This window comes from Synchiropus splendidus, chromosome 13, assembly GCF_027744825.2.
Source record: "Synchiropus splendidus isolate RoL2022-P1 chromosome 13, RoL_Sspl_1.0, whole genome shotgun sequence".
NCBI lineage: Eukaryota > Metazoa > Chordata > Actinopteri > Syngnathiformes > Callionymidae > Synchiropus > Synchiropus splendidus.
In genome coordinates, this window is record NC_071346.1 from 5,132,297 (window position 1) to 5,158,890 (window position 26,594).

General features: G+C 45.2%; 1 protein-coding gene across 8 annotated transcripts in view; it reads left to right on the forward strand.

The window, feature by feature from the left end:
- The window catches only part of LOC128769685 (rho GTPase-activating protein 12-like), a 32,268-nt gene that overhangs the window by 2,454 nt on the left and 3,220 nt on the right, over positions 1-26,594 (forward strand). The window contains exons 2-11 of one of the 8 annotated variants that reach the window (XM_053883605.1): positions 3,355-4,114; positions 22,096-22,365; positions 23,195-23,401; positions 23,985-24,065; positions 24,226-24,354; positions 25,212-25,277; positions 25,614-25,675; positions 25,752-25,833; positions 25,906-26,007; positions 26,077-26,175. In XM_053883605.1, coding sequence (XP_053739580.1) covers positions 3,425-4,114; positions 22,096-22,365; positions 23,195-23,401; positions 23,985-24,065; positions 24,226-24,354; positions 25,212-25,277; positions 25,614-25,675; positions 25,752-25,833; positions 25,906-26,007; positions 26,077-26,175 — 1,788 coding nt within the window. In that variant the 5' untranslated portion in view covers positions 3,355-3,424. Of the gene's footprint in view, positions 1-3,354; positions 4,115-22,095; positions 22,366-23,194; positions 23,402-23,984; positions 24,066-24,225; positions 24,355-25,211; positions 25,278-25,613; positions 25,676-25,751; positions 26,008-26,076; positions 26,176-26,594 lie in introns of all 8 variants that reach the window. The other 7 variants (XM_053883603.1, XM_053883606.1, XM_053883608.1 and 4 more) reach the window with 7 other exon arrangements.

The following is a 26,594-nucleotide window of genomic DNA, read 5'->3' on the forward strand; positions in this document are numbered from 1 at the left end:
GGTGACCGCTGATGGCAAGTTTTCACTTCTGCTGCGAACGTTGCAATCTCAGCTGCCGCCTGGCCTTTTTCCATCCATCAAATGATGTTTTGACTTCAGTAAAGTGAATAAAAGTGTTTTGTATTGCCACTGGTGGGTGAGGAATGTTCGCAGACAGATGTTTGAATCATTTGAACCATGAGTCAGCGCTCTCTCTGTCGTCAGCTGCTCTGTTTTGATCAGTAGCCGTGTCTGAGTCACTCTGAGTCAAGGGTGGGAAACTGTGGCGCGAGGCTGAGTGGTCACAGAATCCCGGGTTCCTCCTCTAATGTTTCATCTTCGACTTACCTCTCATATGAGTACACATACATACAGTACCCATGTTGCACTACAACAGCGTCATGGATAAAAATAATAGAAATTAAACCCCAAAAACATTGTTTTTAGGATTTTTTACATTTTACAAATATTTACACACTGTATTAGTTTTAATACAATTTATCAGTTGCTACTACCATTTAACATTTGAATTTTCACAAGTAAATATTTTGGTTTGTTGGCCGAGCAAATGTAAGCATTCCCCGACACCTGGTTATTAAACATAAGAAGGTTTTAGCTGATGTTGAAATGCAAACTTTTTTAAATTGCTGGAGCCAGAAAAAGCACTTCCTAGTTCCAAAACAGTTTTCAGGCGAGCCTCTCGGTCATGTTCTCTCCTTCCAGTATTTTGCATCATCAGCAGTCCAACTGGTTTGATGATCGGATGGCTCTTCAGAGCGGTGGAGAGCAGTGAAAACAGGGGAAACGTTGAGCAAGCGCAACAGGAAGTTTCAGCAACTCGTAGTTGCCCGAGTTCACTGGTTTAACCAGAGGACCACAGATGCCACAGCCGAGTCCTGGTGTGCCTCCAGGAACTGCAGAGCGGCGGTGGAGTTACCGCCCAAACCTGCTCTGGCAGGGTTTCTCCCTGAAATAATCCAGAACTGTCAGCTCCTTCGTTGTTTGAGAGGTTGAATCCAGAGTAGTCAAAGTTCTTTTTTTACTTCTTTCATCAAGGAAACCGTTTGGAGCACTAATAATTTCAGATCTGTCTGAGTGATCCTGTTCTCTATTTTCATTTGATGCACCAAAATAGCACAATCATGTTGAGTCACAATAGCAATGTGGTTCCTCAAACAAGCAGTCGTCTTTACTCTATGTTGTATCAAGTTTGTTCTTCCAAAGAGTACAAGTTACTGACTGAGTCAATGACAATAGAATCTGCTGTTTTTTTTAAACATCTGTCCAGAGTTCTGTTTGCTGAGCTTCAGGATTAGTTTGAAATAGACGCCAGGAGTTCTGCTTCCTGTCTGACGGGTGAATTAGAAGGCCGCAGGTGAATGTGGGTGGTGGCCAGTTCTTGTCATTGACTATTGATAAGACGTCTCGTTTCCATTTCTATTATACTCGGAAGTTTAATCCTCATAATCTATGTTATTTCACTGGGTAATAAATGACTGTGCTGCGGTTCGATAATAACTGATGACAGTTCATCAGCTGTTCATTACAGTGTGTGGACAAGCAGCAGTTCAAATCAGTTATCAATCTTTATTGGTGATGCCAGCACAGACGTTTTTAATCCAGCAGCTGGCTGAAGTCGAGCCTTCCATTCAGCGACTGAGGAGAATCACTGCAAACGTTGCATGTGGGCCGTTTTGGACGCTGTACTTTAGAAATAGCAGTTAGCGAGATCCCATTGTTATGCTCATGGTTGGTTCATGAAACATTTATTGTTGCAGTGAGTGCTTTGATGTCATTTCTTGTACTTGCGTCCTTTCTGTGTGGAGTTTTGTTTTTCCTGTGTTGCACGGGTTTACTCTGTGTACTCTGGAATCCTCCTTTAATCCATGAACAGAGGTTAATTGGTGACTCTAAGTAATAATTGTCTCCTTGCGATGAACTGGAGACCTGACCAAGCGAGCTAGCATGGACACCTGACCCTATGAATCTATGGGGACCGAATTCATTCATGTTTTAATTAGCTTCTTTATATGCGTCATGTGAGTATGAATTAATGCAAAAATGAATCCTAATAATAAAAACAAGCATTATGTTTTCACCCCTTTTGTGAGCATCAGTATGCTGCCATGTTTACAGTTGTCACACAGGCATGGGGAGAGTGATAGGCGAGGCTATGAATATTGATAGCATCAGCGTTCTGGAAAGCTCCTTTCCACTCCGGTGAGACACGGCTGGTGGTTATAATATATTTTAAGAATTCATTTCTGGTGTGGAGCCGTTGTTCTTCCAACTTTTCTCACGCTCCATCCAGGAATCATTTACACGGACAGAACAGCTGCACACATTTCATTTCCTCACCACCGATGTTCTTGGCCGGCGAGTCAGGACGTGCACCCACCTCACAGCCTCGCCAACTCAAATATGCAGAGCACTGGATGAGAGAGAGGACCGAGAACCGGCAAGGGGAAATCAAAAGACCATTGTAGAATATCAAGAGGAAAGCTTGTGAAGAGATTCTCCTTCACGCCCGCCGGTCCTTTGGATCTCCGGTACCTTTATTTTCAGAAATATCTCGTGCACAGATGTGGCCCCAGGCAGAGTATGACAGCAGCTCCTCCGCTCTCTGACACCCCTGCCCACCGGCAACATCTGTACTTTAGTTTTGAAGAAACTTTTGTGCTTTTCCTCCTGTGTTGTCTGCAGATAAAACAGCTGCTGTCTAAGTGTCACAGTCCGTCTTGTTCTTTGAGTTTGAAATGGAGAACAGTGGAGGCTCACCTGTGAGCGTGAGACTTCAGCCAGGAACTATGACTGTATTGGAAGTGATCTTCTCTCACACAAAGGCTCGTTCACACACACACACAGTGAGGTTAGTGGAGGTGCACCATGTGTGGAACATTAGCGTCCTCCTGCTCTGGTCTAATCTGTCCTGCTGCGTCGACTCGCCACATAGTGAGCCTTCTGAGAGGATTACTGACTGTCAGATGGAGGAAAGTGCCGCAGCCTGTCAACCCCACAATCATTGTCTTTGTCCAGCCGCGTGTTGAGTGTTCAAGATAGGAAATGCCTTTGAGTTATCGTGATTTTGATCGCATCTCCTGTTGCCATGGAAACACCCTATGAACAGCCCTTATCTTGTCTTCTTCCTCCCCTCAATATCATGTATTGATCTGTTTGTGTCTGGTGGCCGCTCAGGTGGCAATCCTTTATAGATGCTGGTGCTTACTCTGTCCAGAGCGTGGCTGCAGGGCGTCCTGCATCTGAATGCATCAAGACATTTTTGATTGATTGACGCCTCCACAAAGTCATTTACAAAAACTGCAGCAGTGTTTGTTTTTGATCGACTGTCTCACTGTCTTCTCTGTGTTTCTGCAGCATTCCTCTGAACGCCATGCTACTGAAGGTCCGCTTACGCTGATCGACCCGGTGTAAAGTCAGCGGCATCATGGCGGAACTGCCCATCGCCCCGGGCGAGGCCTACATTGAGGTGGAGTATGACTACGAGTACAAATCCAAGGACCGCCTCATCACCATCCGGCAGGGGGAATGTTACATGCTGGTCAAGAAGACCAATGAAGACTGGTGGCAGGTGAGGAAGGAAGAGGGGACGAAAGCCTTCTATGTTCCTGCTCAGTATGTCAGAGAGGTGCGTAAAGCCCTCATGCCTCCCCCCAAACCTCTGCCACATCACCCTGCGGCTTCAGGGAACACCTCGCCCCAGGGCACTGGGGGGCTCTGGGTCAAACCCACAGAGTTGGCGCTCGACAATCATTCCCCATCGGGCCTACGCAGAACAGAGTCCAACTCACAGCGCTCGCCCTCGGCGCAGTCCATCTCCTCTGGACACTTCAGCCCGCCCACCAAGCGCCGGGACAGTAACCAGCACCAACCGCCCACCACCCCCACCGAACACGACCGCGCTCTGGCCGAGATCCTCCTCCAAGGTGGTCTGCCGGCGGCCCACCGAGGCAGCTCCAGCACCCTGCCCCGCACCAGGGCCCGGTCCCCAGACATGGTCAGGATGCCACTGGACGTCGACAGCACACAACACTGCGACTCAGCTGGAGAGGAGCGTCGCACCAACGACTCGGAGTCTGGAGATGAGCTGAGCAGCAGTTCCACCGAGCACCTGCAGGTAAACGATTGCTCAGAGGCAGGATGGCACTGTCGCATTCAGGCACTACTGTTGGTAGCACAGAGAAGTCTACACATGTAAGCTGCAGTGTGGCTCGCTCTGTCTGCCTCGTGGATCATCGTCACGTCACGCTCCTGTAGCTTTCCTGCTGCGCTAGTTTTGTCAGAACACGACTGAGTGCCGACACAAACCCTCCGAGATCCCAAGCTGCAGATTTTTCAGCCAAGCAGATGTTTGGTAAATCATTATCTCTGAGTCCTGATGAACAAAAGCCGGTGAGAATAGAGAGCCGGTCTGTGAAGTTCTGCTGGCGGACTGGTTATGCATGTAAATAAAGGAGTGGATTGCTTTTGAAGACCTGGACTTGAACTTGCGGTTACACGAGGACGGGTTTGCTTTTGCTGTGTTTATGATAAAGAAACATCTGGTGAGTCTCGTCACTGAAACGTGCTGGAGGATAATTAGCTCTTCCAGGTTTTCAGCTCGATTCCTGGAGTCACACTTGTAGCCATTATTATTCACAGGAACATTTCACAGTCATGACAATAATAATTTCTCCCTCATTGTTTGATTGAATGTTAGAAGAGAGACGACCCAGCAAACGTGTTTATCATAAGTGCACTGCGGTTATGGTGTGGTACTGTGTTTCTGTGCCTCGTGCTCAACCACTGAATGTCTAGGAAGTAAGATGGATGTATATCAGAAAATTCTCATGTAGTTACTTAGCATGTCAGATTGCACTGGTCGCTCTCTTCTGTGTTGGAGCTATTGTCACCCCGACGCTGGACCTCTGATAGTGAACGTAAATATGCCGTGGCTTATGTTTCCAGCCCAGTTCCTTCCTTCTTCACAAAGCCAGTTTGTCTTGTAAATAACAGGCTAAAGGTCAGAGCAGCTCGTTTCAGTGTGACTGTGATTTCACTGACTCACCTGCTCCACCGGTGACAAATGCTTTCTGTGTTTTGGTCACAGGACAAGTTCTGTAAATCAAGTGGATGATTCTATTCTGCCGTCATGGCATCATGTTTAAAGTGGTCACATGACTAGAGCTGTGTCATTCTGAGGTCTGACCAGTCAGTGGTGGTGACAAAAGAATGAAGACCTCTCAAAAAAGCAACATTGAAATGTGAAAAAAAAAAAAATCTGATGAGGTCATTACGTAACTGGGTTAATGAGTCATCTCTTACTGCTAATAATTATTTATGAATTGGATCCACTCATTAGGAATAACTCAACACGGTTTTTAAGGAGTTGAATTGCTGACCTGTTATTCTCATCCGTCACACCTGCTAGCATCATTGCTTAGCCACATAACCGCTGATATCACTTCCTGTTTCAGCGTCGGAGTAAGAGTTTTAGAGAGAGATCTGGCCAAGGTTTTATTGTGGGATGGCTGTTCAACCTGAGTTTGAAGGAGTCTTGTCCATTTGCTCTGTGGCTGGAGTCTCTTTGTGTTTCAATCTAGCTGTCTCACTCTGGTCTTTGAGGTTGGATGGACTTCCTGTCCTGCTGATAAAACATGAATCTGTAGTGTAGCATTCTACTCACCACATTTAAGGTTAAGACTGACACTATCTATGATTTGCCCGTATTTGAATGACAAAGAGTCAACCAGATCAGTTGAATGTGCTTCATAAATTTGACTCATTTGTGGAGTAACCAGAATCGCTTAGTCCGGGTGCTGCAGAGCCCAGAATCCAACTTGGTTGGTGGTGACTTGTGAAGATGTACAGTTGTCATGTGAAGATAACTGTGAGACAAACATGCTGGCAGGTCACACACAGATAATCCACTGATCTAATCTGAAATGGAAATATCACAGAGGTGCAGCCTGACTGAAGGAGAGAATCATCTGTTCCACTGGTCTCATGACCAAAGGCAGTAGATGAGTGGTCCATTTGAGCTGCTCTGCCCAGTTGTTTCTGGCTTTGTGAAGAAGAAGATGGAACTGGAAAGATGGAACTGGGTGGAATATACAAACTTTCCAGACTGAGTCATTCAGTTATTGAAGTTGAGTTACTTTCCATGGAACTCTCCTCATCATGTCACAGGACAGAAGCCTTCTTCAGTGACACACTTGTATACCAGCGTTTGGTTCTTCCATAAGTCTTCAGGATGTTGCAGAGGTTCTGTATACTCCACCTCTGTGAGACCACCTCCTCGCTCAAACCAATTTGAGAATATTCTAGTGTAGCTCAAGGCTGTCTCATCATCTCCTCTCCTGCTTTCCATCTAAATCAAATATTAACTTGAATATGAACTTCTGTGGAGCCATCTGGCCTCTTGATGGTCTATAAATGACATTAGGGCTGTAATCAGACGCGAGGCATCACTTCCTCTCAGGTCTGACTCCTCATTGGGCCCAGAGACTGATGTTTCCCTGCAGCCTCCGAATATAACGGCTGTCAAGGTCTCACTGTATTTTAATTTGCTGCTCCACTGCACCGCCACCATCCATTCTGCGGCTCCTTCTCGAGCTTCACACCAATCCTGCCGCTCTCTCACTGCGAGGGTAAATAGTGCTGCAGTTTGGAAATTCAATATCGCTGCCTTTAGACCATCTCACCACTGATTGTTTCCTCTGATTGAAGCACATTACAGAGTTATGGTTTCTCAGCCTGATGCTCAGAAGCTTGTCAGCTCAGTTAAACTTTGAACTCCAGTTGACTCTGGAAGAGTCTCTGGACGTTGCACTGTGCCCTTCAATGGCTGTTTTTATTCACCTTCAAAACTGAAACTACAAAGATTCCCTTTCAGTATTCATATCAAGTATTATGAAGATAAGCTTTTATGTATGGCTTATGGCTACAGCAGCCAAAATCACATTCAACCCAATGAATCGTGGCACTGCTACTGTGGCTTGTTTATGTGCTCAGAAGTGATGTGGAGTAACTATCAGGGATTATACTGTATATTCAGTATAATGCGAGTCTGAAATCTAAACGGCGTGATTTCAGTTGACACACTGACCGGAAGAATGCCCTGCTGGCTTGATGTCTGTGAATGGCTGCTTGTAAATTAAGCAGGTCTTTTGACTCAAATGAGCAAGGAAGCTGGTGTGTTTTCAGAATGGCACTGTTTTTTTTTTGTCTGTATTCAGGTCACTATGTGGCTCTTTCCTCCCATAATGTGCCAGACCGATTTTCAGCGTCTAATGCCTTCAGGTCTGCTGCTTTTGTCTGGCTCCCTTACGCCAATTAACCCTTGACCGTTGAGAACCCTCTGCTTTCTCCCCTCTTGTATTTGTCAGCTCTGATTTACAGGACTGCCCTGCTACCTCTCCACCTCTCTCTCTCTCTCGGCAGGCCATCCCTCTTTATTACGGCTGCAATCTTCTAAAACACCCTCCGTGACTCACCGTGGTGATTGATTACATGAAGCACTTCCACGTTTTCCGCTCATGTTTGATTAGCTCAAGGGTTCAGGAGTTAAGCCCACAAGTAGGTCTGTGCGCTGTCACACCTTGTTTGAACACTACGTTTGAGAAATCGTTGTGCGTTTGCTGGCTGAGGAGCATTGCTACAACTTTGTCGATGCACAATGGCGGAGGCCATCAGTTACGGGAGCGGCGCCACCTGCACAACTATTATTAAAGATTGTCGTTGTCTGCTTGCTGGTAGATATAGTCAAGATTCACAACAGAATCCTTGTTTAGCCTCTGCCTCGGCGAGACTCTTAACACTGCTGCTAATGGATGCATTCAAAATTCTAGCTTCCAGGCACGACACTGTTGACAGAGCGGGTGTGTAAGCAACTTCAGTTCTCGCTCTGTCGCTACAGTCAGCTCCACTATTTTTACATGCACGGCCTCGTTATCTTCCTCCCACAGGTTTCCTGCACAAATGTTTGGGCCGCTGACGTCCAGTCACAAACCTGCGTCTATTAAAGTCCCGTCACAATATAGCAGACAATGACATTGACGTGACGGTTGTTTTCTCTTTCACCGAGTTCACGGAGGGAAATAAAGAGCCGGAGCAAAGCTGCCGCCGTCGCACAGATTTCCAATGCTTTTAAATTGAACTGTCAAAGTTGTGCTTCAAGTGGTGACGTGTCACTTCACCGCTTTATCAGGTCACTGCGGCAATGACAAATGATTTGTTTGTGTCAGTTGATGAGCACATGAAACTCAAGCTTATATGAATAACAAAACATAAAAACTTCAGATATTTGTAGATATAGAGTTGTCAAGGCTTCTGCTGCTGCAGTGACGGTTTTCTTCTGAGCCTTTTACCAATTGAATGGATGCCATCCCTCCGTCTTCTTCCGCTTGTCTGAGGTCAGATCGTGGGAGCAGCTGCAAACTGTAGAGCCCCAGACTTCTTCCTGATGGGCTGAGAGACATTGTTTGTGTAGAGTGTTCTGGTCCTCCCAGGTGAACAGCTCACTAGTCCAGCAGGACTAGTAATCGTGATATTCGAGTCACCTCTGCTGGCTGCTTGGAATGGCTCTGAGTTTGTGAAGAATCTGATCTGTGATCGTGTTCGTTTGGTCCGTACAAAGCTGGTGACGTGAAAACAGGTCTATTGAGGGTTTGTCTTTCAGTGTAAATGCTGCTCAGGAGTTTAAATTAAATACATTTAAAAAAAAAAAAACCTCAACTGCTGGTTAGGGCATAAAAACGTCAACAAACATGGTTGCCCGAGTTAACATCACTGTGCTGCATGATAGCAAACTTCTTGCAGGCCTTATGAGATACTACAAATGAGTTAGCAAGTCAAAGTCAGATTGTGATAGTGTGAAATTAGCCACTGTGTAGAAACCATTTATGAGCCAGATTGAAGATAATCCAGTGCTGATCTCTGATTAGAGAGCGTGTGGACGAACAGCCTGGTTTTACAGGGAAACAGTCCACTTTACCAAGCTTTTCTAATCCCTGAGGCGCTCCAATTGTGTGTGGACGTCCAGTCAGTTATTATGTCAGCTGAGGCTTTGTGTACAGCAGTGCCGTGACACGCGGGAGAGGGAAGGTCGAGCGTCATCTCTCCTCCCTCTCTCCGTCCTCTCCTTGTGTTTATGTAAGTCTGTTGGTCGTTCGCCGAGGTCCCGGGAGAGATTTCATCTGGTGACATGTCAGTCAGACGGAGTTTGTGACTCCTGCGTCAGCCTCTCCTGCACTCGCACCTCCACTGCTCTGTCTGAGGACACAGGGACAGCATGTACCCGGAGGAGAGCGAGACGGTAAGACGTGTTTTCATTCATGCTGGATGTTTGTGCAGAGTCAGCATTCTCCTGAGAGGTGCATTGTCGCATCCCACATGGAATATAGTGGGACACATGCAGTCGTCGTTGCAGTAGTTTGGTCTGAAGAGCAGCTTTGTCAACACAGATATATAAATCCCACTCATGCACCGAGAGAGCACGGCTGCTGAAACTTCTGCGCACATGCTCAGTCAAACTAGTCTGTGTGAGTCCAAATCTCTCATGCAGTGCTGATCCTGCAGCCTTGAATCATCTGTTCACTCATCAATATCGTCGATCACCAGCACCCATCTACTGTTTCCTCCCAGTCAATAGCCGAGGGGAGTTGCGTCCCTGAGGTTTTCGGATGATGGGGATGAAGGGTGTGCTCAGCACTTCATTATGTAAGCTGCAGATGCGTAACGTTGTTTGGACAGCTGGCTGGTGAGATGAGCTTAGGGCAGCGGTCAGGGAATCAAACGGAGGCAGACGGCGTGCCAAAGGCAGTGAATGCTATCAGACATCTGCAGTTTTATTCCTTAAAAATCTATTTGATGGCGTTTCACATTTTGACTGGACTGTTTCAGGAATGAAGCTGTTGACTTGCATCACAAAGATTCAACTTTGATTCCGCTCAAACAAATACCACAAAATAATAGGTCTAAACTGCACATTTTTAGTTGATATGTCTGCTGTTGAACATAACTGAAGTGCATCATGAAAAGATACATTTTTTACGACATTTGGTCAACATATTTCTGTCTTTGTCTAAAGTGATGTTTAACATCTTCTTTCTGTCTGCAAGTGCAATAGTGTGGGCTTCAGAAGGTTGTCTACGCTTCACTATGAGTCTCAATTGACCTCTGAGAGATTTCACAAGGCTCAGTTGTCTGGTTGACTAAAACAAATCATGAAGGAGAAAACACTTTGTTGTCACCACAGTGTCTCCTAACATACAATTGTTAGATGATCGGCCCTGGTAAAGACAATTCATCAACTCTGCAGGTCACAAGCTGTGTGTTGATTTTATGGATGAGAGACTGTATTCATCATTAAGCACATAGCTTTTTTGAGTTTTAGGTTTTGCTTGACTGTGTTTTATTTCCGTTATGTGTCAACGGATTTGGGTTTGACGAAAACCTCCTCCGAAATGAGCCAGACCACATACCAATATCACATTTGTCATTTCTTTGTTTCAGTTTTTGTGGCTTTTAAATGTTTGTTGAAAATCAAACGAAAGAAGTCATGGCTTCACAGTCAATGGTTCCTTCCTGTCATGACCAAACTATTTCAAATGAGTCATGGGAGGCATGCATTTATCTGTAGTACTCCATGTGCTGTCTCTGAAGTTAAGCATTTGACATAACAGCGGTTAGTCAGTGACTGAGCGTCGCCCGGCTGGTGGTGCAGGGTAAATAAAGACGTGATGTTGGGTGAGTGGGTGCTGCGTGTTGTAGGATTCCTCTCCCCTAGTCACTGTTTCAGCTGGTTACTTCACAGCGATGGTGTCCTTCATCTGTATATGATTGTTCCAAAAAAATACTTGAAAGATGTCCTGATATTTTTTAAGAGTTAATTTACGTCAGATGAGCTCTTCATAGACACCGTCTTTGAAACCAGTTTGCACTCAGTCGTCTCAATGGTTTACTGTAGCATTCAATCACAAAGACCTACTTTCCTGTGAGATTAGAAGTGAGAGTGTCGTATCGACCTGACCAGCTGGAGGTTTGTCGTCAGTGGGTCAGCGAATCTCCGCTTCTGGTCCCTCTCAGATAAATAACCGTGCAGTCTTGTTTCAATCACTGAGGTCAATGCAGGGTGTAAATAAATCTGGAAATCAATACGGAGCGGTCAGCTAGCAGTGACCAGATTCTTGAGCCCTGCAGGGCCAGAGTAGAACCTAAGATCATGAGGGTTTTAAAACCATTATGTAATTTTTTTTTTTTTATTGTAAGATGTGTTTGGCAGAACAAACCATATGCACCAACATTTCCTGCAATATACATGTCATGTAAATGCATTTTTTTAGTCGCAGGTTCGTTTGTTGCTCAACTCCAAAGAATTGATTCACACCATTGTTCACGTGCACCAAGACCGGAACAGCAGGTTCATCTGTGAATGGCTAAGTTGAGTTTTGGTGTCACTGACAAAGGTCTCTCTGTAAGCTGCGCTGTAATGTCTTGCCAAGAAATTAAGGAAATGTGTGTGTTTCATTCAGCACATCCATGAATATCACTGTTTTCTTAGTTTTCCTGCACTCTCCTCTTCATCTACATTTATTTAATGTACAATTTTAAGGTGTGTCTTCTATCATCATCAAGAAAATATTTTTGAATGAACTCGGCACAAACAATCTGTAAACCTTTGCTAACTTCTGAATGACTCTTTGATTCTTCTAATGAATTTTGAGCCTCTAGTTTAAGTTCCGTTTAGACAAACTGTCTTGGCGCAAGAGAAAGTCGTCCAAATTCTTTTTTACTGTTTGTTAGTGAAGCTGCAGTTTATCACTGTGTCACTGAAGAAGGGAAACCGATCATTCCAGAAAGACAAGTTTGGTCCCCGTGATCTAGCTGTCATATTGAATATCTCGGTGTCAGGTGATTAGATCGGCGCAGCAAAGTGAGACTTGTTTATTACCTTGATGAGTTTCATGGCAACTGAACTGAGCCTCATTAGCTTCTGTTGATTTTAACTCTGTTTTGTAAAGTGACCAACTACTGCTGCACCTTCTCCAACTTCCTCATTCCAGACGTGCTCCCTCCGTCCCCTGCTTGAGTGGAGCTGTCGTGGCGTGCAGATGTCAGACACGTGGAGAGGTGGAGAGCGTTTCTCTCCCTCCTGGCCACATTCTTACACTTCTGCACAGACAAGTCTGCACAGGCTGTGGTCGTGTGTTTCAGAATACTTGGAGTTAGTTGAGATGAAGCAAAACATTTTTTGCGATTGAAGTGCAGAACGAGCAAACAGTCCGGCTGAAGTGTCTGAGGTGTCCTACTTACCAATGGAAATGTCGGCCTCGTTTCTATAAGTAGCTCTGGAGGATGAAACTGGGCTGTGTTTTGATGGTGGAGGCTCCGCCACCAAACACCAACATCAATGAGCCGCCAACATTTCTGTTCTGAACGTCGCAGTCGGCTGGTCAAAGTTCAGTATTCATTTTAAAATGTATATCATTTATGCATCTTCATTGATCTGTTTGTCGTTTGACTTGACACTGTTAATAATCCAAGCACAAGCTACATTGCAAACTTTCACAGTCATTAAAATGACTTATTTTCCTAAGTAAACTCGGATCAGTACACAGTGCAGGGATAGCATGCTCTTGAAGAACTGGAAAGGTCGAGGATTGGGCCTGAGCCTGGAACGAAAAAGCCATGGTTACACAAAATAATATTTTGGATGGAAATGCACTATCCAGAAGCTGATGATTCCTACATATTAGCTCCCATAACCCAAGAGTAGTCGCACAACACCAGAGGTGGGCAATTCAATTTCCTAAAGGGCCACATTAGAAACTAACTGTTGTGAGAGGCCATCATCAAAAGAAAGACAGCCATGACGACAAAACATGACGGCAAAATATCCAAAATATATACTTTAGTAACAAGGACAAAATAAAGAACCAATAAAGATTAAATGTAATGAGTATAAATATGCCATGTAACAAATTGAAATATTTTATTTAATACGCATTTAATTTGAATATAAATCATTATATCTGTGGACCTGACGTTCAAGATAAAAAGCAAGCAATTTATTTCAAAATATATTTTCAATATTCCTTCAATGTATTTTGAGGAACCCGAAAAACACACAAAAATGGCCAATGAAAAGAAGAAAATGATAGTCTTCAAACATGAACATGCTGAAGTGGTGGGGGTGGTGACTAAAACAGAGTGAGCAAAAAAAATTATAACATATCAGTTATAGTTTTAGTCTGACATCAAAAGGGCCATGAAAATACAGGCATCGGGCCGTATATGGCCCGCAGGCCGCACTTTGCCCAGGCCTGCACTACACAGTGTCTTTGTTTATGATTTTGTTATGATTTTTTTCAATGGGATTTCCCTCTTTGAGGTTATTCCAGCTCTTTCTAACCTTTCACCAAAGGTTTGGAGTCCCCTTGGCTACATAACAACTGCCGTTTGTCACCCTGACAATGCTAACTCTACCCCTAACCAGAGTGCTCTTAAGGCAGGGTCATTGTTTCGAACCTAGTGGATAAGTGGGTGATAATTATCGTAGAAAACTGGACGAGGGTATTAACACAGCAAGAGTTTTGTGGTCACAACAGTTCCATTGAGGCTGTCTTTCTGGGAGCTGGTGAGATATTCCCTCACACTCAGCGAGGGTTAAATCGAGTATCCAAATTGCAGCACTTGAAAGAGTTCAGAGATTTGTGCTTCCGAATCACATCAAGTCTCATTTTCTTCATGGTTTTCCTGACACTTTAAGGACTCTGGCTCAGGAACCTTCCGGAATCCACTGTTTGGAGCAAAGCTCTGATGACCCTGCTCTTCAGAAGCGACATCCCTCAGTACCTCCTGTGGATTCCTCCCGGTCCTTTATTCTCCATTTATTACAGCTAACATTCAAATGAAAACACAGTAAATGTCAGTTTACTTCTGCAGCGTGATATTTTCTTCTAATGGAGAACCATGAACCAAAAGCCTCTAAGTAGCAATTGCACAGCTGGACGTCGCTTCTGAAGACGTTTTCTTGACAAACTGTGTTTTTTAGCTTTTGGCCTCGAGGAGGCTCCGCAGCTCCAAATTTATGGAGTCTGCTCGGATAATTACGGCCCCCCTCGGCGTTTGCTTTTATCTCTGTCACTGAAACTGGCAAAGCTCGGTGTATCATGGACGCGTTGTGTAGCTGTGTTTCACTTAATGGAGACAGGAGACTTGTGAGTATGGATGACCTGCTATGGCACGAAGCCTGATGGCCTTGAAGGACCCCAGTCTGTTTTCTGGAGGTATTACACTAGCTCATGTGTCGGCCCTGCTGGGCTTAGTCCAAGTTCACACAGCTGGATTACTACTGTGATACTGTGTTGCTGATGCTAATGAGGTCTGACACGGCGAGCAGGGGACAACTTGAACTGCCTGATTCTGTTTTTTCATCCAAGGTTGGTGGTATATCTGCTTTCCATGACCCTCAAATGATCCCAAGACTTGTTGAATTCATAACGAAGAAATGATCATCGTACTGACGACTAGTGACTGCTGTAGTTTTGTGACAAGATTGTGAGAGTTGTTTGCCACATTTTGGCAACTGAGAACTTCTTTTCTGCCTTAGAAGTTTTGGATGAAGATCTGATCATGGGAATGCACCTGACTTTCAGGTTCTGTCGTACAGACTTTGAGGTGAGGCCCGTTCAATTGCCATTGTACAATTCAAGCTAAACTGATTCCAAGATTTGATCAGCAAAAAAACATTATGGTCTTCAAGCAACTGCTAGAAAGGCTTGAGTCAGCAAATCTTTCTTTAAATCACATTCAGTGACATTACCATGACAAGAGTGCAACATATAGTGCGTCCCATTTTAACGCGGCGCTGCTGAGGTGGAGATGAAAGAAAAGTCTTGGTCCTCATGCCACCTTTCTGCTTTGTAAGTCCCCTGGTTCAGCTGTGGTGCCACCTACAGGAGCTCCTACCTGTACTCCAGTCAGGGGTCCTCTTGTGGGCATCGCCACATCAACATGTCCGTTCTCATTGTGTCTAGAGAGAACCACTAAGAAAATCTCAAATTATGACCATATAGTGTTCTGAGAGCTTTCATGGTGTTTCTTGCACCATGTTTTTGTTGTACCAGTTCAGAAGTGACTTACGTAATTCTTACTTAGGTGTTTTTAGACTACCATCGCAGTATCCCAGTAGCAGTCTATAAAGCTTGTCCAATCTTCAAACTGAAAAGAGAATTCCGTTGTCGGAATGAAAGCCTGAATGAAATGTGTCGCACATTTAATTTTAACAACTATCATTGAGCTTCTGTCATCTTGCTGAGATTTGAGCTTCACGTCAGTACATCATCCGGCCGTTCTTGACAAAGTGAGGAGCGGAGTCAGGGATAATACAGATTTAAAGATTCTCTTAATCTCCCTTACATATCTTGATCCTCCTCGGCTTTGCTGGCTCTGTGGTGTTGGATTGAGATTAAACGCCTTGATATGTAAACATCTGTCAGTGGCTACCGAGATATTGTCTGGGTTCTCTTGTTAGCTGTATCTTTTTAAAAGTCTTTTTCTGGTGCACCATTAGATCAGTCATGAGCCGACACTTGTCACAGATGCAGAAATACCTACTTACATTAGAATTGTAGAAAGTGTTATCGAAATTATCTCAGCCAATTTAACAATTAGATTCCTGCTATTTTTAACTTTCTAACTCTCCGATCAGGGAAGGGAAACGTTTGCGGATGTGTTGCTGCGCTTTAGCTCATTGATGCGACGTGAGGACTTGTGTTCAGCTCATACCAGGATAGTGAGGCGCCGGCCAGTTCGATGTTTAGCCAACAGCTCGACCATCTTAGCTCAGGTTAATTGTAAAGAGAAGCACGGCAGACCTCTCCAGCTCCTTTGGAGATTAAAGCTCTGCCTGCACATGTCCACCGTCTTACGTAAGACCCTCGCGTTCCCTGCCACTACCAGAATTAGCATCATTAGCCCAAGGTAGATGGAATTAGGGGATTAATCATCCGGCCAAAGCTTTGTGTTGCGTGCATCCCAACTGTGACGGAGCACTGGTCAGCCTCAATTTAGAGACGGTCACATCTGAAGTCACTTTAATCAGGAGGTACTGTTTGAACAAATAAAATTCAGCCAATTCTGGTTTACTTCATCCATTTTTTACTGTCTTACATTCCACTTGAAATTGAAAACGGTGACTCGCCAGGTCAGCCCCCCACCTCTCCGAAACAGATTTGACGTCAAAGATTTTTTTAAACGTAACAGTGTTCTGGCCTGTGGGAAGTCTTGTAATCCTAAAAGAAGAGGGAGGAGTCAAAGCAGCAGCTGCCGCTCCACACTTGCCTGAACGAGGCCCAACACCCCAAATAAATCTGCGAAGGTTCATTTCCTTTTGTGCAACGACACAGTAAGCACTTTTCGCATCTCTGTCAGCCGTCTTTTTTGTGTCGTTATGCAACAGCAGATGCAGCAGAGATTACACAACAAGATTATCAAGGGCACACTACACTTTTGAGTGCTCTTTGAAAAGTTGACTTTGATCCTTGGATGAAAAATCTCTTTTGGTTGTAGAGGCCGTCCCAACAAAAGGATAGATGAGATGGACACAGGCTTGAGTCTGCTGGGCAAGAGTAGTTTATATGGTTATCTCAGCGTTTCCACTGACTAATTCCAGTCCATAGCTTAGAGGAGACCATGAACCTTCAGCTTTCACCTGCTGACATGTCTGTCTGGACTTGGACTTGTTGCCTGTACTTAGGGTTTTGATTTGCTTCTGGAGCCAGATCAACATCAGAACTCGACACTTTTGTATGCCCCCGTTTTCATTCTTATTCAGGAAATAATTAAAAAGAAGTTGTTGGAAAAAATGGTAAGATTTGTATATTCACAAAAGACTAACGTGTATGTAAATTAGCAGGTAATTACTATTGGTTCTCTGGTTAAAAATGAATTTCACTGACCATGGGAAGCTCTTTAGCTTTTTTTGTTTACATTCTCCAAAGTGTTACTTCTGGTGGTTGCTATGCTGATGGTGTCACCCAGGAAACACCCCATGGTTGCCGCGGAGCCCCAAACCTTGTGCCCATATTTAGTGACTCATTCTGGCCTGTTGGTGTGTTAAAATGTGACTTAGGTGTCTGACTCAGAGACACTCCTCTCGTGGTCGGTGCTTCCTCATTAAAACCAAATTCAGCGGGTCTTTTGATTCATCTGTTTTAGGGCAGAAATATCTCCTCTGCTGGATGGAACGGAAGTGGGTTAAATATATAGCAGATAACGTTCTGTGAACTTCAGTGAAGAAGCATGTGCGGTGGACGTGAGTCGACTTGTGCGGATGCTTCAAGCCCACATATTTCTTGCATTCTGCTTGTGTGTTTTGGGTCCACAGGAGTGAGTTCTGTGCGGTATGTAGCGCAGCAGGTTCTTCTGTGTCAGTCAGACAGAAGGAAGGTTGAAGGAAGAGTCAGGCTTGCAAGTTTGTTAAACCAGTCAGCACACTGCCACCTACAGGACGCCAACTTTGTGTGTATGTCTTAAGTCCACAACGAATCTAACAACAAAGCTTCTATAACAGAGTGGCCCTGGTTTGTGGGTATCAGACTAGTGAAAGCGTGACTCACCTCATCAATACAGAGCTCTAGCTATCCAATTGTATTGATTGAGTCATGGTCAGCCATATTGTGTGATCAATACTGCTTCGCCAAGCAGACTTTAGAGGAACCAGTCAATAATCACCCGGGGAGTCTGGTCTCCATACGTCACCAAAACAAGCTGCCATTCACTGCTAATGTAAGTGGCTCATTCATGAGAGACTCGGAAGAGAGCAGCACGTGTGTCGGGATCTGGGCGATCAGAATCGCTATCAATTGATGGTGGAGTAGAAGAAATAGCAGTTATGTGAATTTTAATGAGATGCTGTTGTTTTGGAACAAAGTCAGTGTTCAGCTTGAGATTGTGTTGGGAGTGACGCCAGCGTGGAAAAAGGTTCAACTGCTGCCAGTTTACTTTGGATGCTGTCATCGATTCACTTGCGCGAGCTCCTTCTTCTATCTCACTTTCAGTGTCTTGCAGGCAGAGCTGCTCTTTATCTCCCAGAAAAGCCACGCTGGTGATTGTGATTCCCCTCCAGAGCTGCAGGCTCTCCTGATAACTGCTCTCTTACTTGGGATTGGCAGCGTCTTTTCGTCACTATCCAAACTCATTAACACCTCGCCACGGCCGGCACCGGGAAATAAAGAATGTAAATCTGCACTGCTTTGTGCGGATGACGGTTTTCTCTCTGATGCTGTCGGCCTGTGGATTGTGGCGCCTTCTGAATCTGAAAGCAGGTGTGGTTGTGAGTGAGTGTGTTGGAAAGAAATGTGCGAGCCACAGTCACATTAACATTTTTTAGCTGACCTCCCAAAAAGAAAATCCCATTTTGTCCATTTATATATTATAAAAGTTATTGGATTGTAAATATTACTGTTATTACTATTCAAAAGCTTCTATGTTTGAAGACTTTGGCAGTTTAATATTCCTCACTAATCGACCACCTGTGTTTTTGACCGCACGTCCTCCCTCCTCGTGCTGCAGGACTCTATCACCGACAGGTCAACATCTTAATATCCCTCTTTGCTCCTGTGGGCTCGGACCTCGGTGATGATGAGGTGGTCGTCCTGTTAGCGCCAGATGTCTGACACCAGCTGCTCAGAATTGGGCCGCTGCTTTAATGGACTCCAGGGATTCCCTCTGCATCTGTAATGACCCGACCTGCCGCCCGAGCCCTGAATCATATCAGGGGTGTCGTCTCCCAAAGATCAAGTTACCGCTGTCATTCAAGAGCGGGTGCTCAGGGAGGGCTCATTAGCATCTTGTCAGTGCCCTTTAGTGGCCTTTTGAACCAATTAGGGTAAATGCTAGCGTCTTGATACGGCGAGGGCGTGTGAGACGTTTCCCCAATCTCATGTGAACTTTAAGATCTGCTAACAATGCTAATTTAAGAAGCCTATATGAACTTGTTGTGAGATTAAAGGTCAGAATTTCATGGGTTCGCTATGAAGGTGAAGTGAGTCGGGTCATCTACCAGAACCCCCGTTGAAGACAAACATGTCAGTGAAGTCATCTGATAACATTGTTACAATTCATTAAAGCAAGGTCCTCCACCTGTACCATGAAGATGTTGGCTTCCCTGCAAGTCTTTCTTTTAGGGCTTAGTTTGCTGCAAATACCAAGGTCTGCTGGCTGATGCGTGATTAATCTTCCATTTTTCTCACATTCGTCTGCAACAATAAGCTTTGTGGTCCTGCTTGATAGTTTTGGACATTCAGAGTCATGTCCTTTCAAGTCATGTCCTTTTTCGTCTCTGTCACTAGCAACCCTTCATTCTGGGAGCAGCTCTTCAGACGCAGCTCAGTCGGTTGAAAGTGAAGATGTGAGGTCAGGATTTGTTTTGATGTGATGAGTCAACAGAGTGGATGTTAACGTCTGGGCTAACAAAGATTCACCCATCGTGTGTTTCATGGAAACACTGCTCAACTGATTGACAGATCAACTCACTCTGTCGTTCTCGTCTTCTCTTTGAGGAAGTGAACTAGGAGGGATGTGGTTGTGGTGAACCCTCAAGTGATTTTCATTCTGGGTTCTTAACCGTCAGTTCCAGGACTTCCCCCTGCGACGCACTACTCTTGATCACATCCTCTTCGAGCTGGACAGGAAAGTCTTTCAAAACTTGCGAGCTGCCAGAGAGCGTTGCTGAGCGATGGCGGTGACTCGATTAAGGAGTGTTTTTCGTACCATGTCAATGCACGAAGAGGACAATGCCGTCTTTTCTGGCTGCTCTTTTCCTGAGGTAATTGAGAGAGAAGTATCAGTGGTCTGTACCATGTCATGACTTCAAATGTTTGCATCAGGTTAGATTTCTTTGATTCAGCTTTGGAAGCCTTTGCTTTTGATACATTCAAACCATAACGTCTAGTAACACAATTTCTTGTCATGTTCTACCATAACAGTCTGCTGAAGACATTGTGTGAAAGCATATGTGAACATTGTATTAAGGGAGGCGTTTGAGTTTGAAGACTGATGCAAACTGTTATTGCCTTTTGGGCAGCAACGCTGGCTGCACGTGTTGCTTAACTACTGTGTTCATTGTTGGTGTGTGCAGAAGAATATTCACGTTTCACCCAGTTTTTAGTGTTGATTTTATATTCAGACTAAATTTAACTGCTCCGTTGGTGCAGTAAATCAGTGAAAGATGGATGACCATAGAAGTGTTTTTACATTTTTCCCCTCCAATGTACACATTAGCTTGATGTTTATTGGACAACAACTCTATGAGAGATCTCCAGTCGTGTCAGTGTATTGAGTTATCAGTGTTTCTCTTGTGAGTTCATAACCAATTCACTGCGACATCATTTGTCTCTGTCACAGTAGTAATGTGTTAAATGTAGGTGCCTGAGTGCACCCAGCTGCCATGCTGCTTCTTCCAAACATCTAAGGAGAGATGAAAGTGATGAAGTTGTGACGGCTAAGCTCTTCATATCAGTTCGATTTGATCACAGTCTAGCGCCAGCTTGGGACGATCTGAGCGGTGGTCTTCAGACCGAAAGGCCACGTCTTGTTGCTACGCTACGTTGCTGCTGCGTACTTCAGAGTAGGTCACTTCCATCACGACCACTTCTCACCTGCTCCATCGCTGTTAAAAAAAGACTTTATTATCTTTAGTTATTGCTCCTCAGTTTGTGTGGTCAAGGCCCAGCTCATTTCATTTTGTGTGAAGAAATATATGTATGTCACAGAAGGCAGGTTTTTTATGAGCATGTTTTATTGACCAGCTCACTCTTCCGCTTCCTCATCCAATAAATACCTCCGTCCTCCGATATTCCTCCAGCTGTTTGTTGCTCCGCTGCATTATTCATCTCTATTGATCCCGCTGCAACATCATCACAGAGCCACAGGGCAGCAGCGTTATTTATGCTTGTCCTGGCCACGTCGCGCCGCATGCTTTGTATACACAACATAAAATAATCATGACAAGCGCCTCGCTGATCAAATCACTGGCGCGTTTTAATGAAGGCAGCATCGATGGAGAGGAGCTGGACCGGACACAGGAGTCACTCCCTGTTGATGGTCACGCTTATTATTTATACAGCTCCACCTTTCTGGGCGGCCTGCAGCGCTCAATATCTGGACGAAGGGAGTTTTGATTTGTCGGCTTTCCCACGAGTCAGTTCTCCTGAACATCAGTGACTCACAGAACATGTTGTAATGTTGTCGATCAGTGAAGCAAGTAGGGGAACTATTTCATTATTATTGTTGCAACAACTCTAACAGAATGTGAACGAATATTGACGGTATTAATTTGCTCACACAAGGTCGCCTGATGATACACGGTTGTTCTTCCACGGAGATTGACTTGGAGCGGTGAACTACAAGGATGAGACACAGGCTTCGCTGTGTCAGCTGTTTGTTTTACTTAAATGTATATGGGCCCTTGTGGGGTACTGTCAAGCAAATGGAGGGCAAAAAAACAGCTACCTACTTATGCGGTAGTTTAACCCTAATTAACACTTAAAATTAAGTGGAAGACGAGAAGAAACTAAGGTAGTTGTTTTCCTGTTCCTGTTTTCCAGTGCTGGACCTTTGTTGCGAGTTGCTATCTGTGTGTAGAGTGAATTAAACCTGGAGACTCTTATCTGTCTTGAATGTGTTCATGAACTCACAAGGACTCTCTGGGTCAGGTGTAAACATAGTTTATTCCAAAACACGTTTATTTTGAGTGGCTGCGACAAACCCAGCCAGATGCTGCCATGAAAAATGTTGCCCTCAGAAACAGTTGGGTTAGTGTCGTGTACATCGGCATCATTTCTGCCTCGGAGGTCGTGTGAGAAGTGCGGTCCCTTCGCAGTTTCACTTCCCTACTTCTGCCGGACGTGTTCTTATACAACGGCCACGTTCCTGCGTTCTGACGTGGATTTGGTGAACTGATACTGGTGCCAGTCCACCAGCCCACGCGTGCTTCAAGACCTCAGCACTCTCTCTGCCAAGTTTGTTACATCATAGCCCTGCCTGCTGTCCAGGAACTCCAGAGATGATGTAAGAGATCTAATCCACTCAACTCTCTCTCTCCCTCATCAGAGTGTGTCTTCAACGGGCCAGGGCCGACCCGACTCTCCCGTCTACACAAACCTCCAGGAGCTGAAAATCACACAGTCCAACCTGCCCCCGCTGCCCTCTGGGTCACCCCTGCACGTAGTCGGCGACTGGGAGACCTACAAGGACCAGAATGGCCGGCACTACTACTATAACCACTCCACCCGCGAGAGGACGTGGAAGCCGCCCCGGGCCCGGGACACCAGCACCAGCGGCTCCAGAGGAGAACTGCACAGCACAGGAGAGAGCTCTGAGGTACGGTGTCTCACTGCAGTCGTGAGTTGAAAGGATGAATCACAATCAAGAGTGTGTGATCCTCTCTTGCTAGTGTCCCGCTTTCACTATCATTTCATTGACCTGGTTTAACAAAAAAAAAAAGTTTGTTTTATATATATATATATATATATATATATATATATATATATATATATATATATAAATGGACAAATGATGGTTTAAAATACGTTTCTTGTTAAAAATCGAAAAGGTAACATTATCAAAAAAGGGAAAACAATTGACTCAACGTACGTGAACCTTGCATGATCATGTGACCATCCGAAATCTATTTTGGGGGAATATTTTTTGTCAGCAGTGAAGCATGGCGTGAGCCGTGGCGTTCGCTGCATTGGTTTTTGCATGTGAGAGAGGTTGGGCCCAGTCAAAGTGAGAGAGCTGCTGAACTCCTCCTGCTGTCGATCCTTGGTCTGTGCGTGATTTTCTCCAAGTGCCTTGTCATCATGATCATTTCCAGTCTGCAGCCTCGGCTGAAGGGAAAGTGTCTTTTTAGCGCTTTCAAGAGTGAACTTCCTCAAAGATGCTGCGTAGATTTGACTTGATGGTCTGCAGGGTTCACTTTCTCACACACTGATGACCGTCAGCTCCACAGTGACACCTACAGACAGAAACTAGCACCTGAGTTTCTCTGTCTTACCGCTACAGCCTCCTTTTGCTAAACTGCGCTGATGATTCTTCTCTTCTGCATGTCTGATGTTGGTGTTGGGGAGCTTTGTTTCATTCCGGGTGTGTCTTTATGGTGACTGGTGTCTCTCTTTTCTCTCTCTCCTTCTCTCATCTCAATCGGCAGAGCACTCCTCTTTCGCTTTCACCGTCTTTCCTGCCCTTCTTCTCGCTCTCCATCGGCCGTCTCCAGCCTCTGTCGTCAGAGGACACCTGCTTCAGCGCCTACTCCAGCCAATCCGACAGCCAGTACGGCTCGCCGCCTCGCGGCTGGTCGGAGGAGATGGACGAGTTCGGACACACTCTTTATGTCAGCGACTTGACGAACGAGAAGGTACATGGTCCTGCTCTGGGGAGGTGGCGGTTCTTCTGAGGCTGCTGTGGAGCACACACAAGCATGAAGCTACAGTCAGTAGATCGGAATCACAACCCTCCATCATCTAACCACATGGACACCGCTCACCAGACTTGCTCCAGAACACTAGGCTGATCTTGGTGTCACCAATGAGTCATAGGCTGTGACTTCAGTTGGAAAGTGGACTGTGTGGATAAACCATATCTTTTGGAGGGATTGAGAAATATTGTGGCCGTGATTTTTTTTCACCTGCTGCTGGAGAGGAACAGTCCAGTCAGATGATATGTCATCGCTACATTGTTTGTTACTGAAGAGGCTTCTGATTTGAAGGAACAAGTGTTCTTGAATATTTCGTCATAATTACTGTCAGATAAAGTTGAAAATGGAACTTTTATGGTGTAACTTGAAGGTGAGAAGTCATGCGAAGATGGAGGCGAATTGATCACATAAACACATGGATAGTAGAAGTTGTGTTCGGAGGAACAGAGTCTTCTTCATCGGATGTGACTCGCTTGTGTCTGAAGTGATGTGACTCGAGTTTCATGTGTTTGTGGGTTGTCAGTGGTTAAAGCACGTTGATGAGCAAGGCAGACCGTACTACTACTGTGCCGACGGCTCCAGGTCAGAATGGGAGCTGCCCAAGGTAAGAGGCCGCTGCATGTTCAGTTAGTGTCCCGGAGTGTGTTCCCCTCGTTCGTCTTCTTGCACGACAAACTGAAAACTGGTTCATGTTCAGCTTGCGTCACGCGTACACTTGACTTGAATGATGACGACTGACCACAACTTTGTCCTTCCTCCTCCAGTACAACCACTCGCCTCCTCAGCCCGCCCTGGACGGTCCGAAGACTCGCAGTCTGGACAGGAAACACGTGGACCCCATCGTGCTGACCAAGTGGAGACACAGCGCCTACGTCCAGGAACCCACCGAGAAGGTCTGACCTCATCACTCTCCTCATAGCAAACATGTCGACCCTCACATGCTCGCGGTGGAGTCCAGAATTCACTTTTCCCTTACAGAAGATGTTTAAAAACTGGCGGTACCGGGCCGGCTCTGCCCGCCCGCACCTGTGCAGACAACAAGTCAGTCAACAACTGTCACCTCGCATGGAGCCGAAATTATTCAAATCCCAATTCTTTCATTTGAAATTATTTTTGAATCATTCAACTTTAGAGTATCTGGTTTCTGTTTTTCTGAATTATTTTTTCGATCAATTATTTTTATCATTCACTACTAGTTTTTTTTTTTCAATATATGATTATATATTCTTAATACTTCTCTTTTTTGTTCTATGTCCATTTGAATTATGACTTAGACTATTTACTCAAAGCATATTTTCTTTATTGTTTTCCTGGAATTTCTCAAATTCTATCTGTTGCTGATTCTTTTCTTTGAAATTTGTACGTTTTTAAATGGATGCACTCGTACACCACTAGGCTGGGCTTGCATGTGCAGAATCACAGTGTGATAGTTACACCTTGTGTGAGCAACTTCACCTTCTCAAACATATGCATCGCAATCTAGCATGAGTCAGTATCTAGTTCTGTGTCCTGCTGCTCTGGTTCGGATGCTCGTTGGTGAAAAATAATCTGTTTTTTGTTCTACAAAACTTCATCGTGACCTGAAATGAATATCATTATTGCGATGCCGTGGTCATGTGATCCTAATGCGGTCCCTGGTCTTCTTCGTCACCTCCTAACCGTTGTTGTTCTCTCCTTCACCTTCCTTACCATCATCTCATTAACCTCTTGTCGTTTGCCCATGTGACTGTGTCTCTCCTCCCCTCACCAGGATGCCCCTATGGGCCCCTCGCCCGACTCCGACTCCTGCCCTTCATCTCCCAAGCCCCCCTCCTCCGTCAGTACTCACCCACTACTCACTGGGCCGCTGGCAGGCGTGTGGGCTTCCACGTCGGCTCGTGGGAGAATATCTGGACCAACGCTGTTGTGTCAGAGTTGACCTGAGCCAACGTGGAAGCCTCTGCTTCTGGTGTTTGTCGTGACGCACTAAAAAAACAACACTGCTGTTGTGATGTGATTCACTTCTGTTGTCCTGCTGCATGCGTTGGTTCTGGTGGTGGAGAGCTTTGGTCTCTTGGACTTTCCAACAATTCGCCCAGTATCTGCTGCCGCCTGAAGCCTCTGCTGTGACTCCCTGTTGTCCTTCACTGACTAGTCTGTTTCCTCTCTCCAGCCGTCGGAGAAGTGCGGTGTCCTGAATGCTACCAAGATCACAGAGAACGGCAAAAAAGTCAGGTGAGTTCCACCGAACCCTGTGGAACTGTGTCTGATGTCAGCATGTGAAAAAAACTGAAAACAGCTGCTCTTCCAGGAAAAACTGGACCTCCTCCTGGACGGTCCTGCAGGGGACCACGCTGCTGTTCGCTAAAGGACAAGGAGGCGGGACCAGCTGGGTGAGTGACCGAAGAACTGCCCATGTGTGTTTCAAGATCAACTCCAAATATGAAATGAAATGCTCTCGACAGTTCGGAGGCAGTCAGTCCAAACCCGAGTTCACGGTGGACCTGCGGGGCGCCTCGGTGGACTGGGCGTCCAAAGACAAGTCCAGCAAGAAGCACGTTCTGGAGGTGAAGACTCCTCTCCTGTTCACCAGCACTTGAGCTCAATATTTGACTCAACATCTGATGTCCCCACAGCTGAAGACTCGTCAGGGCACCGAGCTGCTCATCCAGTCTGAGAGCGACAGTGTGATCAACGACTGGTTCAGGGTCCTGCGAGACACTATTAGCAGCCATGTGAGGACCCGCTTCATATTTCACTTTTAGTTTGTCAAACAAAGTTTTCAAGTCATCCAGGTGCAGGTTTTGTACACAACTAAGTTTTATTACTGACCATGGTAATAGAACGGCTCAGTTGATATATTTGATATATTAATATTTATTTTTATTTTTTTCCTGTAAGAGTTAAGTGTTATGTGTCTGCCTCGGGCAAAAGATGCATCAAGAGTTTCAACAGTTATTTTGTCTCAATGGGAGGTCTCATGTGTGAAAGTCCAAAGTGCAGGAGATAGTTTTACGAGTGGGTGTGTTTGTTTCCCGCCTCAAGACCAAACGTCACGTGTCAACTTCTTTGTCACCATGGCGATGAAAGCTTTCTTGTTAAGTCGTTCTCATAGAACAGGCGTTTGAGACTAGTCCAGGTCTACCTGTGGCTC